Source organism: Antechinus flavipes, chromosome 6, assembly GCF_016432865.1.
Source record: "Antechinus flavipes isolate AdamAnt ecotype Samford, QLD, Australia chromosome 6, AdamAnt_v2, whole genome shotgun sequence".
NCBI classification, from domain to species: domain Eukaryota; kingdom Metazoa; phylum Chordata; class Mammalia; order Dasyuromorphia; family Dasyuridae; genus Antechinus; species Antechinus flavipes.
In genome coordinates this window covers 218,099,473-218,119,713 of record NC_067403.1, presented here as the reverse complement: position 1 = coordinate 218,119,713, position 20,241 = coordinate 218,099,473, and the positions used below count along the sequence as shown (strand labels likewise).

Here is a 20,241-nt window from a genome sequence, read left to right as displayed (position 1 = left end):
ATATATCATATCACAACAAAGATGGCCATTGATGTACAATCAAAATAACATTGTTTTCCTATAGGCTATGGTAATAGAAAATATTCCATGCATGAAATATGAAAAGTACTCCAATACATTCTTCAACACAGCATTCAAAATATCAACAAGGTTCAACTCTCAAAGGTCACTGAAGAGTTGTGACAGATCACTTCAGTGAAAAGGGTACCTCCACTGACTGAACTGCAAATCCTTAAAATACAATTAAGTTAACACTTTTCACCACGTGAAGGTCAAAAAATCAGTATGTTAGTAAGAATTAAAATCATCTATGTTAATAATAGTTAAAATTCAAAGCACACCAACGTCCCTTCTTCCCTTTTCCCTTCCAGAGTCTGTCACCAGCTGACGAGTGTAAAACCAAAAACTTTCCAGTTCTCTCCACTGATATTCCAAATGGATTTCTAAATCAGTTAGGCTTTTATCCCCACCTTACCCTCAAAGCCATCACCCATTTGCTGGACCATCAAATGGACCACAGTTGAGTGAAGCAAAGATGCAAATTTAAATTCACTGAATCCTATGAGATTCATTCCCTTAAACAAAGGAACTCTTTCAGATGATTCAGTACACACCTGAATATCACATAGGAGGAACTGGAAAATATTTGTGAAGTGGACAAGAGACTGTCACCAGCCATTAAGAGAAGACACCACATTCATATCCATGCATGGAGGTATGACTGCTGATAGTTGCTTACCCCTTGATGATCAGAGATGAGCAAGGTAGTCTCAGTGCTGCTTAGACCCTGCCAGTAGCATCATGGAAGAGATATATGCTGTTAGTGATGATGCAAAGGCAGTGGAAAGCTTTATTTTAACAACAAAAATATCATAAGATACATAGAAAGAAACAAAGAAGCTCATAGGTGGGGATAAAGCTTTTTGTTTTTTTCTATAACACTTTAAGCTAGAACCTTTGGGGGAAAAAAAAAAAGAATTAAGTGCTTCATCATCTGTGTTTCCAACAAGTCTACATGAAATGATTAAGTTGAATACCTTGAAAGAGACTTTAATTGATTTCTCAAAATCCAGTTTTTTTAACATTACAAAGAATAAGTATCTTTAGAATTGTGTATTTATGTGTGTGTATGTCTATAATACACACACACACACACTTAATGCCAATTTAGAGAGTGAAAAATATTTGAAGCCTCTTCCAGTGTATGTGAATGACAGGAGTTGTGGGCTAAATATGTATGCGTGGTTCCAACATGCACATCATATGGGGAACTCCAAGCTCATGCAAGTAGCTTTGGGTGGTTCTATTAGGGGGGTGTACATAACACGGTGCCAAACAAGTAGTCAAGGTGGAAAAAAGTGAGCGCTAGCCAAGACTTGCAAACTTGCTTTTTACCTCTGAAAAGTTTCTTTATATGATTAAGCTGATCCCAGGGCAGAGCCGGTTTTGAAAATGACACATGAATGGTGCTATGGGCAGACCAATTACTATGCAAAGTTGTCAAAACACACCTCAGGAAGATAACAAATGCAGTGAGGTGTAAGCTAAGCTGAGTTTCCAGCAGGAATTCAGCAAATTATGGCACAAGGAGAAATTACCAACACTGAAAAGGGAGAGAGGAAATGATCTGCAAAATAATTATTAAGAAAATGTAGCAATATTCATTCTTCATCCCTCAGTTATAGCCCCTTTCTCCATGATAATCATGTCAAACCTAGCAAAGTTGTTTAGGGTCCCCTAGGGAATATATAAGCAGGGATGAGAGACAAAGGTTGTAGGTGCATCAATAGTCTGGTACAGAATATAATCAAGCTGTGAGAAGGCTTACTCTTCACCGAATATGCTTTTTAAAATCTTTTACAATTTCTACACCTCCCACTGACCTTCCATAATATATTTCCATTAATGAATCCAAATGTATTGGACATCAAACAAGGCTATAGCATGTCTAAGTCACGCCATCTTACACCTCAGAGAGTCCTGATCATGCAAATACACAAGGCAATTTAGCACATCTGTGTTTAAAGGTCAGGACCAACTCTGTCTAGCTGCATTTCTCTATGAACCTGATGAATAAATGCAGAAGTTATTTGAGAGGTCATTATCAGAAAATTTGGTTAAAATTATTTCAAAGGGAAGATATTATGCTCACAGCCACTTTAAAATTTCCCACTTTGGAAAAGAAAACTGTTTTCCAAGCTACAAACAAGTTTGTGAAAATAAATTAGGTCATCTCATTTTTTTTTTCATGGATGGCTGTAGCAGAGCACTTTATCATCATCTCTCTGAGAGCTGCTTCTTATAATCTTCAATGAAAGGTGCATTTCTAAGAGCTGTTTCTTATAATGTTTGATGAAAAGTATATTTCTGCACCCCTTTTTCATTCTATGATCTTTCCTCTGCATTTTAAAGCTCATGCATCATTACTGGTAAGAACTTCCAAGACTTATACTTGTCCTTCATGAGTCAGAGGAAGACATAGCATTATTCCAATCAAGTCTATAATTCCTCCTTTCCCACAATTCCTTGCATGAAACAGCATGATGTCTTCCAAGAAAATATAAAAGCAGAAAGGGGCAGGGTAATTGATCCAAGTAATCAGAAACTGAAAAGTAATTTCACTTGTGAAACTCAATTAAGGCTACTCTAATTAGGGAAAACACTAACAAAATTATCTTCACTTAGCTTCCAAAAATTATTTGGAAAATTTTTAGTATTTGGAAAATTTCTGAGAATTCCATAAAGTTGTACTTACAGTGTCTGGGGTGAGGGAGGGAAGAGGAAAAAATACCTTCAACTACAATTGTCATTTAAACAAGTGACAAATGATTTTTGTTTTTCTTCCCAGGTTATTTCTACCTTCTGAATCCAATTCTCCCTGTGCAACAAGAAAACTGTTCGGTTTTACACACATATATTGTATGTAGGATATACTGTAACCTATTCAACATGTAAAGAACTGCTTGCCATCTGGGGGAGGGGGTGGAATGAGGGAGGGGAAAAATCAGAACAGAAGTGAGTGCAAGGAATAATGCTATAAAAAAATTACCCTGGCATGGGTTCTATCAATAAAAAGTTATTAAAAAAAAAAAAAAGCAAGTGACAAATGGATGTTATTCTAAGGGATGGCATTCTTTGAAGCTGGACCTTCTATGTCTTATCCATATTACAAGGATTCCAAAATTGATTATAAACCTACACTATTTTCCAGTGAACTTCTTTAATACATTCCTGCTATTCCTGGGATCTTTGGGGCTCTAATGTAGATCTCAGGGTGGCATTTCATTTTATAAAATCATCATTAGTAAGAAGTGGCTGCCAAGCACAGAATGATTTCCTAAATCATAGAGAACATTGGAGATGCATTCTCATGAGTGTCTCAAAGTTTTGAAGCATGAGAAATAAGTCCCTTTTGTAATAAGGAGACTAAAAGTCTTCATTCATACTTCTACAACATCATGTACAATTTTATTAATTACAAACATACTTCAGGCTGCGGATTTAAACAGAAATGCATGCTAATGTTAGAATTTCTATCTATGAAGAATAACTATTAAAGAATAACAGGTGTTGGATTTACTTCTACCAATGAAACAGCTATTAGACTTAATCTGAATGAAAACCAATATAATTTATCCAGTGAAATATATGGAAGCAAGTGATCTTTTTTCTTTAAGAAAAAAATAAAAGGATCTTGCCACCTCACATTCAGCTTTCCTGACATTGCTTCTTGGCAGACCATAGTCCTGGATCTCCCGTTTTAAATCAGGACTTTATGGCTGACCAGAGGATAGTAAACAGCATTCCAAAGAAGAAATGAATTTTGTTCAACAATCCTAAGAATCAGACTTCTCCTAGTAGGCTGCATCTACTGCCACAGAGACTGGCACCATGGTTTCAACAATACAAGGGAACATGTATAACTATACATCCACCCTTGGGGCTTCTAGAACATTAAAGAGGCTGAAAGGCCATACAGAAGAAGCTTCAATTTCCACTTGATTCATTTAAAAAGAAACTGTGTCTCATATTGAAGGACACTAATCTATTTCTACTCTCTAGAGAGAATGTCAATGAACAGAATTTATCCTCCATTAAGAATTTCTTTATGAGAAAATATGTACACATTTCCTTTTGCTTATAATCAAAAGTTTTCATTTTAAATATTGTTAAATACATGAAAACATGTATATACAAAATGAAAAATTATTATTAAAGTGATTGTATATTTTGGATTGTGGTTCTATCAATATGTCATATCTATTCAAGAAAGCTACAGAAGAAATTATCAGCTTGACTTGATATGTAGACCTGATTGAATCAAGCTCTCCTTCAAGACTCTCAATCAACACCATCTTGCTTCTATCTATCCCTCAAATCTCAATCTTTTTTTAAAAACATAACTTCATTGTTTCGATTGAGACAATTCATTGAACCTTGTACCTCATTTTGCCTACGTTTAGTCTTAACATTTAATATTTTGTCCATTAAACATTCAGAAATGTTATTGCTAACAGAGACCTCAAGAGGGTCTCTGGCCAGTGGTCTATATCCTAAAACATAAACACTCAGAACTGAATGAAGAGTTCCTAGAACCAAAGACCACAAGTCGCTTCCTATTGTAATTATTGGCCAAATGACATTTTAACAAAAAGTTCTTCAGGCATAAACATACTGACAATGCATTTTCACCCGTGGCTTCTTCACTGGACATTTGTGTTCTAAAGCAGAGAGTTTTAACCTGAGGCCCATGAACTTTTTTTTTCTGTGAACTTTTTAAAAGAAGTCTGATCATTTTATTTTAGCCCTAAGTATTTTATTCCATTTATTTTATCCAGTTAAAAACATCATTCTAAGAATGGACTCATAGGTTTCACCTGTCTGCCAAAATAGTCCATTATATAAAAATATTAAGATCTAATATACTGATTTTTCTTGTGCAGCATGATAAATATGGAAATATGTTCAGAAGAATTGCACATATTTAACCTATATTGGATTACTTGCTGTCTAGGGGAGGCAGGAGGAAGAGAGAGAAAAAAAATTGAATACAAGGTTTTATGAGGGTGAATGTTGAAAACTATTTTTGCATGTATTTTGAAAATAAAAAGCTATTATTAGAAAAATTATATCTGTCTGTCTATCTGTCTATTTATCTATTCATCTATCTTTCTATTTTATGGACTGCACTGCTCAGGTCAGGCCAAGAAGCATAGACTCCAAAGAGTCTGTACCCATCCCTCCAGTCATTATATTAATGCTGTGTATGTCCTGAGTAAATAAAGAAGGAAGGATACAATATACTTTGATAAACAAATCATCACTCTTCTTTGTCCTCTTGAGCAGCTACATTTGTAACAGGTAGAAAAGAGAACATGTATATTCAAATTGCTTTGCTTTCATAAGCAAGATTCGTGTTGTTCGATTTAAAAATTCTATAACAAAAATAAATTAATTAATTAAAGCCGGGTCTTTTCTTATCAAGGCCGATAATATGAATACAAAGCAACCGGGAAAGTTTCATTCTGGGACTGGCCTCTTCCATGTCAAGTCAGAGTGGCTAGGTTTGCTTCATGAGAAGCCTTGAAACAAATTCAAAAAGTACACAATGCATTTCCTAATTTGTTTGCATTCCAACAGCCCTTGGAAAGATGAAATATTAGAAACTGCACAAAACACACTCTTTTATTTATTATACAAGATATGTTATTCTTGAAAACAAAAATAGTTTAAACTGAGCATATGGCTGGGATTAAAAGTCCTCACCACTTCCAAACAGTAAATTTCCTTTATCTCAAAAATAAAAATAAAATAAAATAAAATAAAACTCTCTTTATCCATCTTCTGTTCTGAAGTTTAGGAGGAGAAACGACTAATTTAAAGCATACCTCTGAGCTTCCTGGGAGTTCAGATGCTGTACTGGAGTTCATTTCATACAGAGGTCCATTGGATTCTTCTCCTAGAGAAAAGAGGAGTAAGATTCCATGAGAAACTGTCCCACTACTCTGAAAGAGCTTAATGCATAGTCACAGCATGAAAAACAGGCAAGAATTTTGATGGCTGAGCATGGAAGGAAGGAAGAAACAATGGCAGAATTAAATGCCCACACTCAACATAGAGCTGGGTGGATAAAAAGAATTTTCAAAACCAACAACAACAAAGAACATTTACAAAATGGTTTTTTTGTAATCACAATACAAGACTGCAAATCGTTCACCTCCTCTTATTCTTTAAACTGGCAGTAACCTCACTCTTGGAGGAACACTGATCTTTACACCCAACAGAAATCACATTTCTGGAGAGAGAATATTCACAGCTGTAAAACATCAGTTGGGATTGCCACTCAAAGGACGCCCATGGACAGCTCGTATCGTCTGTGACTTGGAATTCACTAACACCTTCACTTGTTGGCTGGGAATTACATTTGGCCGATTACAGTCAGAACATTCATGGAATTTAGTCCCATATGATTTCTAGTTGTATTATTGTAATATTGACATCTCTGGGATAGATACGAGAAGAATACCTGGGGCTAAAGTGGGCAATTTATGGGACTCACCAATATTAAGAGAAAAAAAATTTATCAGAGAATTGATACTCTGTTCTATCCTGATTGCTACTTGGAAAAATATAGAGATGAATCTTCACATCTTAAACTTTTCAAAAGGGCATATGAAGTATCATTAGGAATCATAATAAGTGAATAAAAATACATAAGGAAAATATCCTTAGGGAGCGGTAGGGGAGAATGGGACATAGGAGATGTGAGAGGCAACATGATACTGGAAAAATACAGGTGATTACTTGGAATCAGAAGGTATGGGTTCAAATTCTAACTCATTGATTAATCGAGTTACAATTGGCAAGTCACTCCACTTGTTTCAGCTTCTTTCCCTGAAAATGGAACATGTAAAAAAGCTGATATTACATATCTTAAACTGTTCTAGAGAGGAAATAACTGTATACCTTCACAGACCAGCTTCTTAATTCGCTCTTCTGCCTTCTCCTAAGTGACAATTTTATTTCTACATATACGTTTCTGACTCAGAAACTTTGGGGTGTCTTGGATTTAGAGAGGATCCTAAGAACTGTTAGTCCTAATTAGTTTCTCTCATTTCACACAGCACGAGGAGTTACAATTACTTGTCTGAGGATATACAGGTAATTTTATTTTCCCTCATTTCACACACTGGGCAATTTCAGCATGAGGAGTTATAGCAACTTCTTTGAGGACATAAGTAACTTCTTTGAGGACATAAGTAATAAATGGGCAGAGCTGAAATTAGAACTCAGGTCCTCAGGCTACAAATTCAGTGTTCTTTCCAATGAGCCACATTATCCCTCACGACCAATGATGCTGCCCATCTGTTAGATCTTCTGTCATCGTCTATAGTAGCAACATTTGAAAAGTAGGAAACACGAAAGCTCATCCCTAACACAAAGAACATGCCACCAGACAACAAAGGAGCGTGCAGGGTGCGGCAAAAGACTCATTTTTCTCTTGCTTCATCAGCCTTCTTCCTTTCCCAACCCCAACCACAAGGCTGGGCTTCTATTGGCCTTGGTGCCTTGTACCAATTGCTAAGCCTAAGATGTGTGAGTGGGAATCTACACTGCATTGAAAAGAGCAACAGCATGCCCTCCTCTGCCCGACAACTAACAGTGGAGATCTTTTAGACCAATCCCTTTAAATTTACAGATGAGGAAATTGAGATCCTGAGGGATTAAGCAACTCATCAAAGGTGACATAAATAGTGTCAGAGCCAAAATTCCAACAGAATCACTGCCTCTAAGTCAGGGACTCTTCCTACTATATCAAATCTGCATCCTTTAACAGATAGGGCCAATAGTTGTCCCCAATCTGTTCTCTATACATAAAAGAATTCCCCCTATCTATACAGGAAATTCATCTTCCAAGCAAAGAATTTCCTTCTTCTACACAGAGAAGAGTATATCAGATGTCTTCTTTTATGAAAACTTGAAGAATAAGGAAAGGGAATAAACATTTATATAGCACCTACTATGCGCCAAGCACCATGCTAAGTGCTTTTCGCAAATATTATCTCATTTGATCCTCAGAGTAATGTTATGAGAAAGGTGCTGTTATTATCCCCATTTACAGTTGACAGAACTGAGAGAAAAAATTCAAGTGACTTGTGTAGAGTCACACAACTAGTAAGTCTCTAAAGGTAGATCTGACCAAAGATCTTCCTGACTACAACTCCCCAGTGACTCTATTCACTGTGCTATCTGACTCAATATTATAAAACCAACTGCTGAATAACTTAAATTAATTATATTCATTAAAAATAATTAAACAAAAAAACTGATTCATTAAAAATTATTAGTCATTAGTATTCAAATTGATTGTTTTCTCTTCCTCCAACATTTCAAATCTTTGAAATGCAAGATAGCTTTCCTGCCTTTCTTCTCCAGATCTCCCAGTGTCTGATGTATTGTTACGCATATAATAAGCACAAAATAAAAGCTTGGTGAATGAATGTGTGCATGGATTTTCTGCCACTTGGGTTTCAGAGGAATGACTGCAACAAGTTTGCCATGTCTAGGAAAAGGAAGAAGGCTGTCGTGATAAGACAAAGCAAGGCACAATACAAACGGTTAACAGTGTGGTGAACAAGAAATGTTTCTTTTTTTTTTTTCTGCTCAGTACAATACCTTCTGGATTTGTGAACTTGAACTTGGTGAGAACAGCAATATCATCTTCAAGGGAAAAAAACATGGCATTAACTAACAGCCCAACAGACTGGTGACCTTTCCATAACATCTTTAATATACGTTCTGAAGATCCCGACTCCATTGTCTTATAGAACAACAGAAACCAGAATAAGCTAACAGCTTGGAAGTGTTATTTTCAGGACTCGATATAAATTGAATTTAATGTGCGTGTTCTCCTTCTCCCCTGGTGTCACTGTGTTCACCTGGCATTTGTCCAAAGTAGGAAACACAATCGCCCTCTGCATTCAGAATGACTCAGCTTTCTCTTCACAGCCCCCAAATTCCAACCCCACAGATCAGCCAATAACACGTGAATGACCATGGTTGGCTGCTTTCTTGACATCTCCACTGGCCAACAAAAAATTGCAATGTTGTTGTAGAATTTTTAAAATTCTAAGTACCTGTCTGAGAAGCCCCAGGCCCTGTCCAAGGCACAAAATAATAATAACAATATCAGCTAACGTTTATAAACTGCCTGCTCTGTGCCAGGTACTATGCTAGGCATTTATAATTATCATCGCATCTGATCCTCACAACAACCCTGGGAGGTGGGTGCTATTATTCTCAGTTTACAATTGAAGAAAATTTAGTAAATAAGAAAAACTTTCTGAGGGTTACACAGTTACATATTGGAGGCTACATTTGAATTCAAGTCTTCCTGGTTCCAGCCTGGTGTTCTATCCAATGTACCACCTCTTCTACCAATATAAAAGATAATGGCACAATGTAATGATACAAAAGATAAAGAAGTCATCTGCATTAGAACAGCTAAACGGTGCAGTGGACAGACCACCCATCCTGGAGGCAGGAGGATATGAGGTCAAATATGGCCTCAGAAACTTAACACATACTAGCTGTGTCGTGGGTAAGTCACTTAACCCCAATTTCCTTACAGAAAAAAAAATTCTGCATAAGATTTCTCACTGAAGTTCAACAAAGGCAAATTTATATACCTAGCACTATAAACATAGAGTATTGAAGTGGAGCATACAGAACTGGCTTTAGAATTGAAAAGCCAGATTTCAAGACTTAGCCCAGACACATATGGATTTTGTGACCACAGAGCAAGTCACTTAATTCCTTACTGTACAAGGCAACTCCTTAAGACATTAAATTATATATTAGATGCTAGAGTATCCACACTAGTTCTCCACACACCAATGAACACACACATCCTCCAGATCCCTTTCTCTCTCTTCCCCCAATGACTACTGTGGAGTCCCTCAGAAAGTTGCCACTATTTATACCCTCAGGAGGTCTACACAGTCTCATAGGTAGATAACACAGGAGCATAAAATACGTGATACTATATAAATGCATCATTGTTCAGTCGTTTCAGTCATGTACAACTCTTTGTGACCCCAATTAGGATTTCCTTCACAAAGATACAGAAATGGTTTGCCTTTTACTTGTTTAACTCATTTTATAGCTTTGGAAGCTAAGGCAAATAGGACTAAATGACTTGTCCAGGGTCACAAAACTAGTAAGTATCCAAGATCAGATTTGAACTCAGGAAAATTTGTCCTCCTGACTTCAGGTCTGATATTCTATCCATTGCACCACCTAGCTGCCCCATAAATGAATTAGAGAAGTTTTTTTTTTTTTAATTGCTATATAAATCTGGGGGGAAAGAGATTACTAATGGTAATGATTGAAATATGAGAAAACCTTACATAATAGACTAGGTAGGAATTAAATATGCAAAGAGAATAAAGGAAACATTTCAGGACAGGAAAGTGCATAGATGGGCACAGACATGGAAGGATGCAGGCCACACCTCAAGCTTGGCTCTAAGACAAAAGTCTGAAGGGGAGTGATGACAGAATAGTGGAAAGAAGGTGGAACTGGATGGTAAAGGACCTTGAATGCCAGGGAAAGCACTTGAAGTTTTCCTTGGTGGGCCAAAATGGAATTCCTGATGCTTTTTAAGCAGTGACATTAACAACTCTTTCTTTAAAGGAAATTATTCTGTTCTGACAACAATATGAAGAATGGATGGGAGGAAGAAATGAAAGGAGGCAGAAAAGACCTGCAGGAAGTTGCAGTAATATTTAGATAGGTGGCAATGAAGGCTCACACTATAGCATTGGCCATGACATTCTGATGGAGCACATTGATATGATGTGGCTATAATGGATCATCTGTCTAGAAACAAGTGAGGGAGACAGGTCTGAACTAATGAGAGTGTTACTGAAAGAAACAGCAAAATCAGAAGGACTGGACTTAGAATAAATCTAGTGTTACAGTTATTTGCAGCCATGTATTTTCCACACATCAAGGTGAACAATTCTTTTAGACAACTGGAGAAGAAGGGCTAAAGCTTGAGAGGTTAATGGTTGAGGTATATATTGGGAATTATCAGTTTATATTTACATAAATATATATAGTAGGAAAAGTGGAGGAGAGGCCCAAACCTTGAAGATTCCTTAGGAAAAAGGGGATGGGACCAGCACAATGGAAAGAAAAAGAGTTTTCCTGGGATTGGGGAGTTTGGGTTTTGTGTGTGTGTGTGTGTGTGTGTGTGTGTGTGTGTGTGTGTGTTTTGACAACTAATAAATTGTAGCTTGATTATTGGTTTCCAAAGAGGAAATTCAAACTCCAAGGGTAGGTGATTTCTTCAAGGAATTACATGATAGGAGGAATAGATAGGCTGATCATTTGGTGAGAATGAAATATGATAGGTAGACAGCCAGGCAGCTCTTCTACAAGAAGCTAAGAATAATTAGGAAAGGCCTTTAGTGGTAAGCTTATGGCAGAATATATTTGAGTAAAGGAAGTCCAGGGAGGCAACTACATGGAAGGAGTAGACATGGAATGACTGCAATTAAGGTCACTGAAAGGAATTTTTAAGCTAATGAAAATCAGAGATCTCTTAGGATCACTAAAGCTGGACCTGGACAAGACCTTAAATCTTAGCTTGTCTGATTCTCTCTTTTTATAGAATGGGGAAATTAAGGCTCTCTTTCCTTCCATTCCTCTGATCATCCAAGTCAGAAAACCTTACCAACTTTTTTCATCTATGAGATGAGATTCTAATATTTTATCTGAGTGACCCAGAACAGGCCACAAAAGCAGCAGCTTCCTTTGATTGGTTGCTGTTTTTGGAAAGGATTGGGGAGTTTTTCTGCAGTAGCAATGGGGCTACTGTTATGTCCAACAGAGACTGGTCCTAGAAGCAGCTTTTCTCCTCCACTAAAAAAGCTAAACTAGTATGTTTGCAAAGAACATCTAAAACAGCTAGTTTCGGGGCAACTAGATAGCACAGCAGATAGAATATTTAATTTGTAGTCAGAAAAATCTGAATTCAAATCTTGGCTTCAGACAAGGCTGGAAGTAACTGAATAAGGCACTGAACCTGTTTGCCTTAATTTCCTTATATGTAAATGAAGATAATAATAGCACCTACCTTCCCAGAGTTATGAAAATCAAATGAGATAATAGACTTAGCACAGTGCTTGGGACTCAGCAAGTATAAAAAGGATAGCTATTATTACTAGAATATATCTTTTACATCTTTTTGCAACCTTTCTAAAAATCTTTTAACAATTCTAATTTGAGGCACTGTGGTGCTAGGAAGGTGGTGATTCTCAACACATGCTGGCTGGATGACCTACTGGGTATCTCTCTAAGAGTCTAAGTTTTTTTGAAGCTGCCAGCCTACATTGTCAGAGAGATTTTACTCACCTGAGAGCACTTCATAGCAATGAAATCCTAGAGGTCCCCATCCCTAATTTGGGGTATATCAATGGCTGAAGAGGCCTGGGCCTAGACACAGGAAAATTCATCTTGCTGAATTCAAATCTGGTCTCAGATACTTTAGTATTTACATGATCCTGGGAAAGCAATTTTATCCTGTTTGCCTCACTTTCCTCATCTATAAAATGAGCTGTAGAAGGAAATGGCAAGCCAGTTCAGTATCTCTGCCAAGAGAATCTCAAACAGGGTTACAAAGAATTGGATATGACTAAAACAACTAAACAATAACAATATTTAAGGCTTCTTCAACTTATTACATTACCTGTTTGGTTAGTCTTCATGACCTGAATACTTCTATTGCTCACTCCCATACCAGTTATCTCTAATACATTCTTGGCTCAGCCCCCACCTGGACCAGGCTTCTATTTCTGCTCCCTGATACATCGCTATGCCACAAATAACCTGGATAAGTCAAAAATCCAAATTATGAAGACCTATAAATAAGATGAACATATATTGCTAATATGGATTTTGAGGGTTTTCTGGGAGTTTCAATATTTTAAACTCTTATAATGTTATAATGGCTCTCTCTCAATAATTTTTTAAACTCTATAACAATTTACATTTACAAAATACTGCCTCCAAAAAACAATCCTATAAGCTGAGTCACTGTGTTAGTAACAAAAAAGAATAATATATTTGGAGAGAAAAGGAATTGGGAGAGAATATCGGATTTATTGAACAAAAATTAGACCGTCTATTGGAGTTGGGATTTTATGGTAGAAAAAACAAAAGGCAACAACAAAACAAACAAGAGAGTAGAATTTTAATTGAAAATAATTAAAATTTTATTCCCTTGTTTTTGCTGAGCACAGGCAAACTATGGATGCAGAATGCTACATATACTGTTAGATGTCACTGAGTTAGTTGTCTTTGTGTTCCTTTGTCATAATGGAGAGTGCATGGTGGGGATGATATATAGTATAAGCAGAAACAACTGCTATCAAAACAGAAAAAAATCAATAAAAACAAAAAGGTGGTTCAAGTATTATTGTTGTTGCTTTTGTTAAAAACAGCAACAAAAATACTCAAGTCTATGATTTTAATTAGTGTAGGGAGGTCCACTTAAAGAATCCCTACTACCAATGTGGATTAGTGCCTTCTTTGCAACTTGGCTCTGGTAAATTACCCAGGGCACTGATGTGACAAATAAAATGATATACCTAAGGACACAATTCCATCTAAGTGTCAAAAGCAGGGCTGGATACCATGCTTTTCTACACCCCAGTCCTGCTCTATCTATATCCATTCCCCTTGCTCCCTCATTTCACAGAGAAGGAAACTCAGAGAAGCTATTAGCTATATCAGGTACTTAGTAAGTATTTGCCAAATTCTATGTGTTTATTATACAGACTTATCCTCAGCCACACAGCTAGCTGATAAAGAGTGGAGCTGGGATTCAAATCCAGGAACTTCAAATCTCAGCCCATTTCTTTATGTACAATATCTTTACTACACCATGTGCTTTCAGAGAGCTGATTATTCCTATCATTGGGTTTAAAACACAAACACAGACACACACACACACACACACACACACACACACACACACTCTATATTAAGCCAAATAATATACTCATTTTTAAGTGGCTACACCATTGGCAGCCCAGCATTAATGAGAATGAACCCAGCTCTTATCAGCACAAAGCAAGAATCGCCTGGTTAACAAAATACCAAATAAAAGACTATCAGTTGGAAAAACCATCATGTCTTCCTAGCTTTAAAGAACTGCTGTTTTTTTTTTTTTTTTTAATCAGAATAATATAGGGACAACAGAATTTACTGCTCTGCTTAAGTGAACCAGTTACGCCAATGTCTTTCATGAATGCCCAAGTTATCATAATTAGTCACTGGGATGTCACAATTCATTAATCATTTATTCTAAAATTACCAAAGACATAGATGGGTGGGGCTAGCCTCCGCTAACAGAATTCTTCAAAGTCATTCTTCAAAGTCTTATCATAGCATAGAAGATGTTTAAGGGGGCAAAGAGGAAATCCTAGCTGCTACCCCAACTCCAATAATCCTGTCACTTTCTCTTTCTCATAGATCTCATTAGAACAAAAGGGCCTTTTCCTTTTTTCCCTGCATACCTTAATCTAATCATAGGGATTTTTGTAGCAAACTTTATCTGAGAGTGTCCAAATCTATGTAAAATCTCAGGTCATTCAGATAGTTGTTCCAATGAAGACAAAGTTTCATAAAGATCTTTAAAAAAAAAAAAAAAAAACCTTTTCCCTTTATTAGGAGCTACAAATCCCTGCCATACAAACCAATTCAAAAATTACAGAAAAGCTGTTTGAAACATCTGTACATAAATACACAATGTTGATACAAAAGGCCTTTCTCCCCCTACCCAACCACCCCAGGAGAGCAGAACTGAGTATAGGAATCAGGTAAAACTAAATCTTTAAAAGACTGAATAAAGACTAAGTGATTGACTGGTAATTGAGCAAAAGCGTGAACCAAGCTACATTTAGAGAGGCCTCTTCCCATTGGCTATGGAGGAATGACGTTTTTGTCATAATTCATAAAAGATACCCCAAGAGGCGAGCAGAAATAGGAGTCTACAAGGAAGCACTCACAAGGATGAAAGATCCTAGAAGTAAATATTTTGACAATTGGAAGCAAGTTGTCCTTGCACAGGAAGGGGAGGGGAAAGGGGAGAAGGAAGCAGAGAATTCAAGTGGAAAAGGCTCCTGGGAGCTTTAGTGAAATGCAGGATCTAACAGTCAACAGAGTCAAGTGGTGGCCAAAACAGGAAACTCCAGTACCTAGGTAGAACAATGAATAGTGTTCTAGGCTAAGGTTGTTGGGGTACCCCAAAAATGTTAGAGATACCAAGGAGTAGGTTATGTTGTCTGAAAGATTTCAGGTTTAAACTAAATCCAAGTCAAGCAAGCACATTTATTTGGGCATTTACTTGGGGTAAGGGATGACACACCCTGTGGGCAATTGTCTAGAGAAGAGAAAGGAAAAAGGAAAAAAAAAAAAAAAACAGACGAATTGGGCAGAGCAGGAAAATCAAATGACTTCAGAGATTTTGCATAAGTTTAGACAATGTCAAATAAGGTATGCCTGGAAAAAGTCCCTATGACTCAATTGGAGAATGGCTGAATAAATTGTGGTGCATGATGGAATATTATTGTTCCGTAAGAAATGACCAGCAGGGCAATTTCAGAAAGGCCTGGAGAGACTTACACGAACTGATGCTGAGTGAAATGAGCAGGACCAGGAGATCACTATATACTTCAACAACAATACTATATGATGATCAGTTCTGATGGAGGTGGGTCTCGTCAACAATGAGATGAACCAAATCAGTTCCTATAGAGCAGTAATGAATTGAACCAGCTACATCCAGTGAAAGAACTCTGGGGGATGACTAAGAACCATTACATAGAATTCCCAATCCCTCTATTTTTGTCCACCTGCATTTTTGATTTCCTTCACAGGCTAATGTCCACTACTTCAAAGTCCAACTCTTTTTATACAGCAAAATAACTGTTTGGACATGTATACATATATTGTATTTAACTTATACTTTAACATATTTAACATGTATTGGTCAACCTGCCATCTGGGAGAGAGAAAGAGAGATCTAGGAGAAAGTGAACGGATTATTACAGTTGGGGCAGTAGCTAAAATCCCATCATTGCCCACTCACAGAACTGGGACCCAAATTGTTTTGGGAGTAGGCTATGAAGAGCTCATTACTGTTTCAGGATGTTTCCCCCATTACTGTTTCAGGATGATAAGGGACATGGACTTGGACCTGCTTAAAAATCCTGTCATGAGGAGGTAGAGATGGATGTGAATTGCACCAGAGCAGCATCCAGAGATGAGATTTTCCTTCCAGAATATCCATCCAGGTAGATCATCTGAAATTTGACTGAGGCTAGTCATAAGGCACAAATGTTATTAAAAGGTTTAAAAGACTGGTCTCAAATATCAAAAGCAAAATAACATTAAGGAGAGGTGTCAGTAGAAGAATGGAAAAAAAAAAAAAAAAAGAACTTGTCCCTGGGCCCTTTGAAAGTAGTTGCTGATGAAGGTCATGCATTCAACTGGTCTTCCTGTGGATCTGTCAGCCCATTGTTCTCTACTTGTCTAGAAGTATTGATGTAAACACAACAGGAAGTGTTGGTCACAGCATCCTTTAGAGACAAGGAGCTAGTCCAAATCACACAGTTGTTTAGGACCACATTAGCCAAGGAGTCAAACTGTTTGATTAACTAACTATTGAAGGTATTAGGGAGTGGGAGTTATCTCAGGTAAGCTCCTCCAAGGCCTTAGACAGTGACAAGGTTAGCAATAACCAAGGTATGGGCCACTCTTCCCCAAGAACTGTCAGAAAAATTGTATTTCTCACAGTGGCATGTATATGGGACACATTATAGACAGACGAAGATGGGCACAGGCAGCCCAGAATACAAATTTTGTGGTATTTATAGAGGGGGAGCCATTGAAAGGTGAGGTCAAAAGAATTATACACTAAGGGTGTTATGATCACCACAAAGAAAGATATGTTTCTCAAGGGCACAGATAGAATTGGGGTCTTTTACGAGTTACCCTACTCTTGAGACTCCAGAGATGAGAGAAGACTCCTGTCAGAAGGTTATGAAGAAGACAATTATATTGATTAGTAAAGACTGGCAGATATGATCCACCAAAAAACCAGGTTCCTGGTAGTAACCCAGTATCTGAATGGGCACCAATGAGGAAAAAGCCAACTCTGTAGAGTTATCATGTACAGAGGGAGCTAACATGTAGAGACTCCTACTATTATCTATTACCATATACAATCTGGAGGTTAAACTATAAATGTCACCTGCCAAGGTTACTGGGTATAAACAGGACAATCATGACTGTCAGTTGATTTTCTGATACAATTAGCATAGTTAGTGCACCTTGCTCTGAGTTTTTCATATAAAAAATTCCACCTCTTCCCTTATTAACTGCAAGTTCATTAGGAACTTTGCCCATTTGCTGAGCATCATAAAACTTTGACTCTTGACCTGGAGATGGTTTGAGTCTATGAATTCATTTTCAGTGACTCCTCACTTTTATGACTTATGGAACTTCATTATTTTGGTGCCCCTGAACTAGTCTGCATTTTCAGGCCATATCTCATCTTCCTCTTTTTAGTATATAGTTGGATCATCCCTTCAAGCAACTAGGAAGGCTTGTTGGGTCAACTCTTGACAAGTGTTCAGTAGGAGACATGAGCACAATGGAGGTATGTTAGATTAACTGATAGAATTGTTTGTGGGACCTAGCTGTTATTCTAATGATTATTCAAACTATATCAGAACATCTCCAATGTGATTTAAAGAGAATTTTAGTGTAATCAGTATTAGTAGAGGATGTAATTTATAGACTATTTTGTATTACATCAATGAAAAAGTTGATTTTTTTCAAGTTTATTACTAATGTGGAAATAACATGTTTGTACTGCATGTTCTTATAAAGAACTGATTTGATATCTATTGTTCTGGAATTAAGTACTTAAATACCTTCCCAAGTTTTTTTTATTAAAATTGGAGTAAAGTCAGTCTTTTATAAGTAAATTTATTTCTGTAACCATTGCACTTAAGGGTGCCTCTACCTACAAGGAAAGCCTCTACCTACGAGGGTGCTATTACTTGTGGTTCCATACCAACTAGAAACTCTCCTGGCCCATCATCCTCTCTAACAAAGGTCTAACCCCTTTAAACCCTTTGGCACATGTACCCTTGGTCATCCAAGCACCCCTTTTACTGTTAATAACACTACTAATTCCTACATCCTTCCTCACTAGATTTGCTTCCTCTAGGCTTCAGCAGTTACACCAACATGGCCAACACTGGATACCATTCTATTTCTGATTCTGAGATTCACCCACTGGATACTCCCTTGACCAGCTTCTGGGACCCCAGAGAGGGTCAGGGTTAGGTCTATGCCTACCCCCAGCAGAAATATCTTCAAAAGACAAAATCATTGTGCCATAGCCCAAAAGATTTTAGTCCTATTTATTTGAGAGGGAATGAACTCCAGCAAAAGACATGTCACTGAAAGCAACTCAGTATTTATGTGGCTCCTATGGAATTATCTTGTACAGAGTTATCCTATGGTAATGTCCACTATTAGTTTATACTTTCTGGAGGTTAAGCTATAAAGCATCACTATCTAGAAAGAACTTGTTGATTGAGGCACAGTGGCCCCAAACATCTCCCCATCCTATCCAGCTGGATACTAAGATATGCCAGCAGTAAGGGAATGAGTTTAGCTTAAGTTAGAAAGGATCAAAGTCAAGAAACTTCACCCCATATTGGGCGCCAAAATATTAGTACTAGGGTATGGATTGTGGGGTCATCTCTAATAGAATTCAGGCTCAAATGTATCCAAATAAAGCATCAACATTTATTAGGGGATTTACTTGGGGTGAGGGATGTGATGCTTACTGTGGTTCTCCTCCTTAAGAGAAAGACAGGTAACTCAGCAGAGTGAGGCAAGAAATTATATAGAGAAGGAAAAATAGGAGAATTAGAAAGAGCAGGAAAATTGGATGATCTCAGAGAATATTTTACATACATTTGGACAATGTCAGTGATTGGATTAAAGTATGCATGGAAAAAGGCAAAAGTTCTTTTTCCTATAATAAGAAGAGAAAGACAGGGAGTGAAAGATCCAGAGTGAGAGACAGCGGGAGAGACAGAGATAGAGAAAAATAAAGAGATAGAGAAAGGGAGAGAGAAAGACAGAGACAGAAATAGAAAAAAGAGTTCATTATTGGGGCTGGGGCAGCAGCTAAGACCCCTTCAAGATGACTCCTGCCTCAGACACTTACTACTTGAATGACCCTTGAAAAGTCAAGTAATCTCTCTCAGACTCAGTTTTCTCATCTATAAAATGGTATGAAAATAACACCAACCTCAGAGAGTTGTGATGAGGATCAAATATAGTGAAGCTTTGCAAACTTAAAGCATTTTATAAGTGTCCTAAATGAGAAAAGAACTAAGATGTATCAATCAGTTAAAAATCTAAAAGAGGGCATCCTACTGTATTAGGGAAAATCTTGGAGAATTTTTAGAAGGCATGGATAAAAATTACATAGGTGACTTCATAATCTCACCAACCATCCATACTGCCAGAGATTACCAGACCTCCCTTTGAGACTGGTTGCATCAGTGTCAACTTTGGCAGATTCTCTGAGCTTAAGCGATCCTGATTGGTGAAAGGCCCAGTACAACTACAATAGTCTGCCTGCCTGCATCCCAAGATCATCCTTGGCATATTATGTGATCATCTATCTGGGAAACAACTTATTATCTTCCTTTTCTCTAGAACTTAGTATAGTGCATGGTATTAATAAGTGTTTGCTAAAGGTCTTTCACTCATTCATCCTTTCTTAAGAAATCTAGGCTCCATTATAAAGGGTGAGAAGGTCCCAGGGATGATTGATATTCCAGGAGAAGGAAGTTTCAGGCCATGAAGAAAGCAGCTGAAATGTGGATTAAGTCTGGAAAGGCAGACTTCAGAACAGCAGAGAAATTTCCCTTATTATTAAGTGAATTAGGGACCTGTTTCTCAAATAAAACACTCTCTGGAATCTGGGCATGTTTCCTGGCTGCATCCTAAATCTACAACATTCTCCCTCCTTATCTCTGACTTCTGGCTTTTCTAGCTTCCTTCAAATCTCATCTGCTCTAGGAAGCCTCTCCCAACCCCTCTTAATTCTTGAGCCTTTTCTCTTTGAAATATTTCTGA

The 20,241-nt window shown here is 37.3% G+C and overlaps 1 protein-coding gene across 6 annotated transcripts in view; it reads right to left on the bottom strand.

The window, feature by feature from the left end:
- Window positions 1–20,241, bottom strand: part of ANO5 (anoctamin 5) — a 144,791-nt gene that overhangs the window by 80,174 nt on the left and 44,376 nt on the right. For 2 of the 6 annotated variants that reach the window (XM_051965628.1, XM_051965630.1), the window contains exons 1-3: window positions 8,677–11,256; window positions 5,889–5,959; window positions 740–787 (exon numbers count right to left, since the gene is read on the bottom strand). In XM_051965628.1, coding sequence (XP_051821588.1) covers window positions 740–787; window positions 5,889–5,959; window positions 8,677–8,818 — 261 coding nt within the window. In that variant the 5' untranslated portion in view covers window positions 8,819–11,256. Of the gene's footprint in view, window positions 1–739; window positions 788–5,888; window positions 5,960–8,676; window positions 11,257–20,241 lie in introns of those variants that run through there. The other 4 variants (XM_051965629.1, XM_051965631.1, XM_051965633.1 and 1 more) reach the window with 4 other exon arrangements.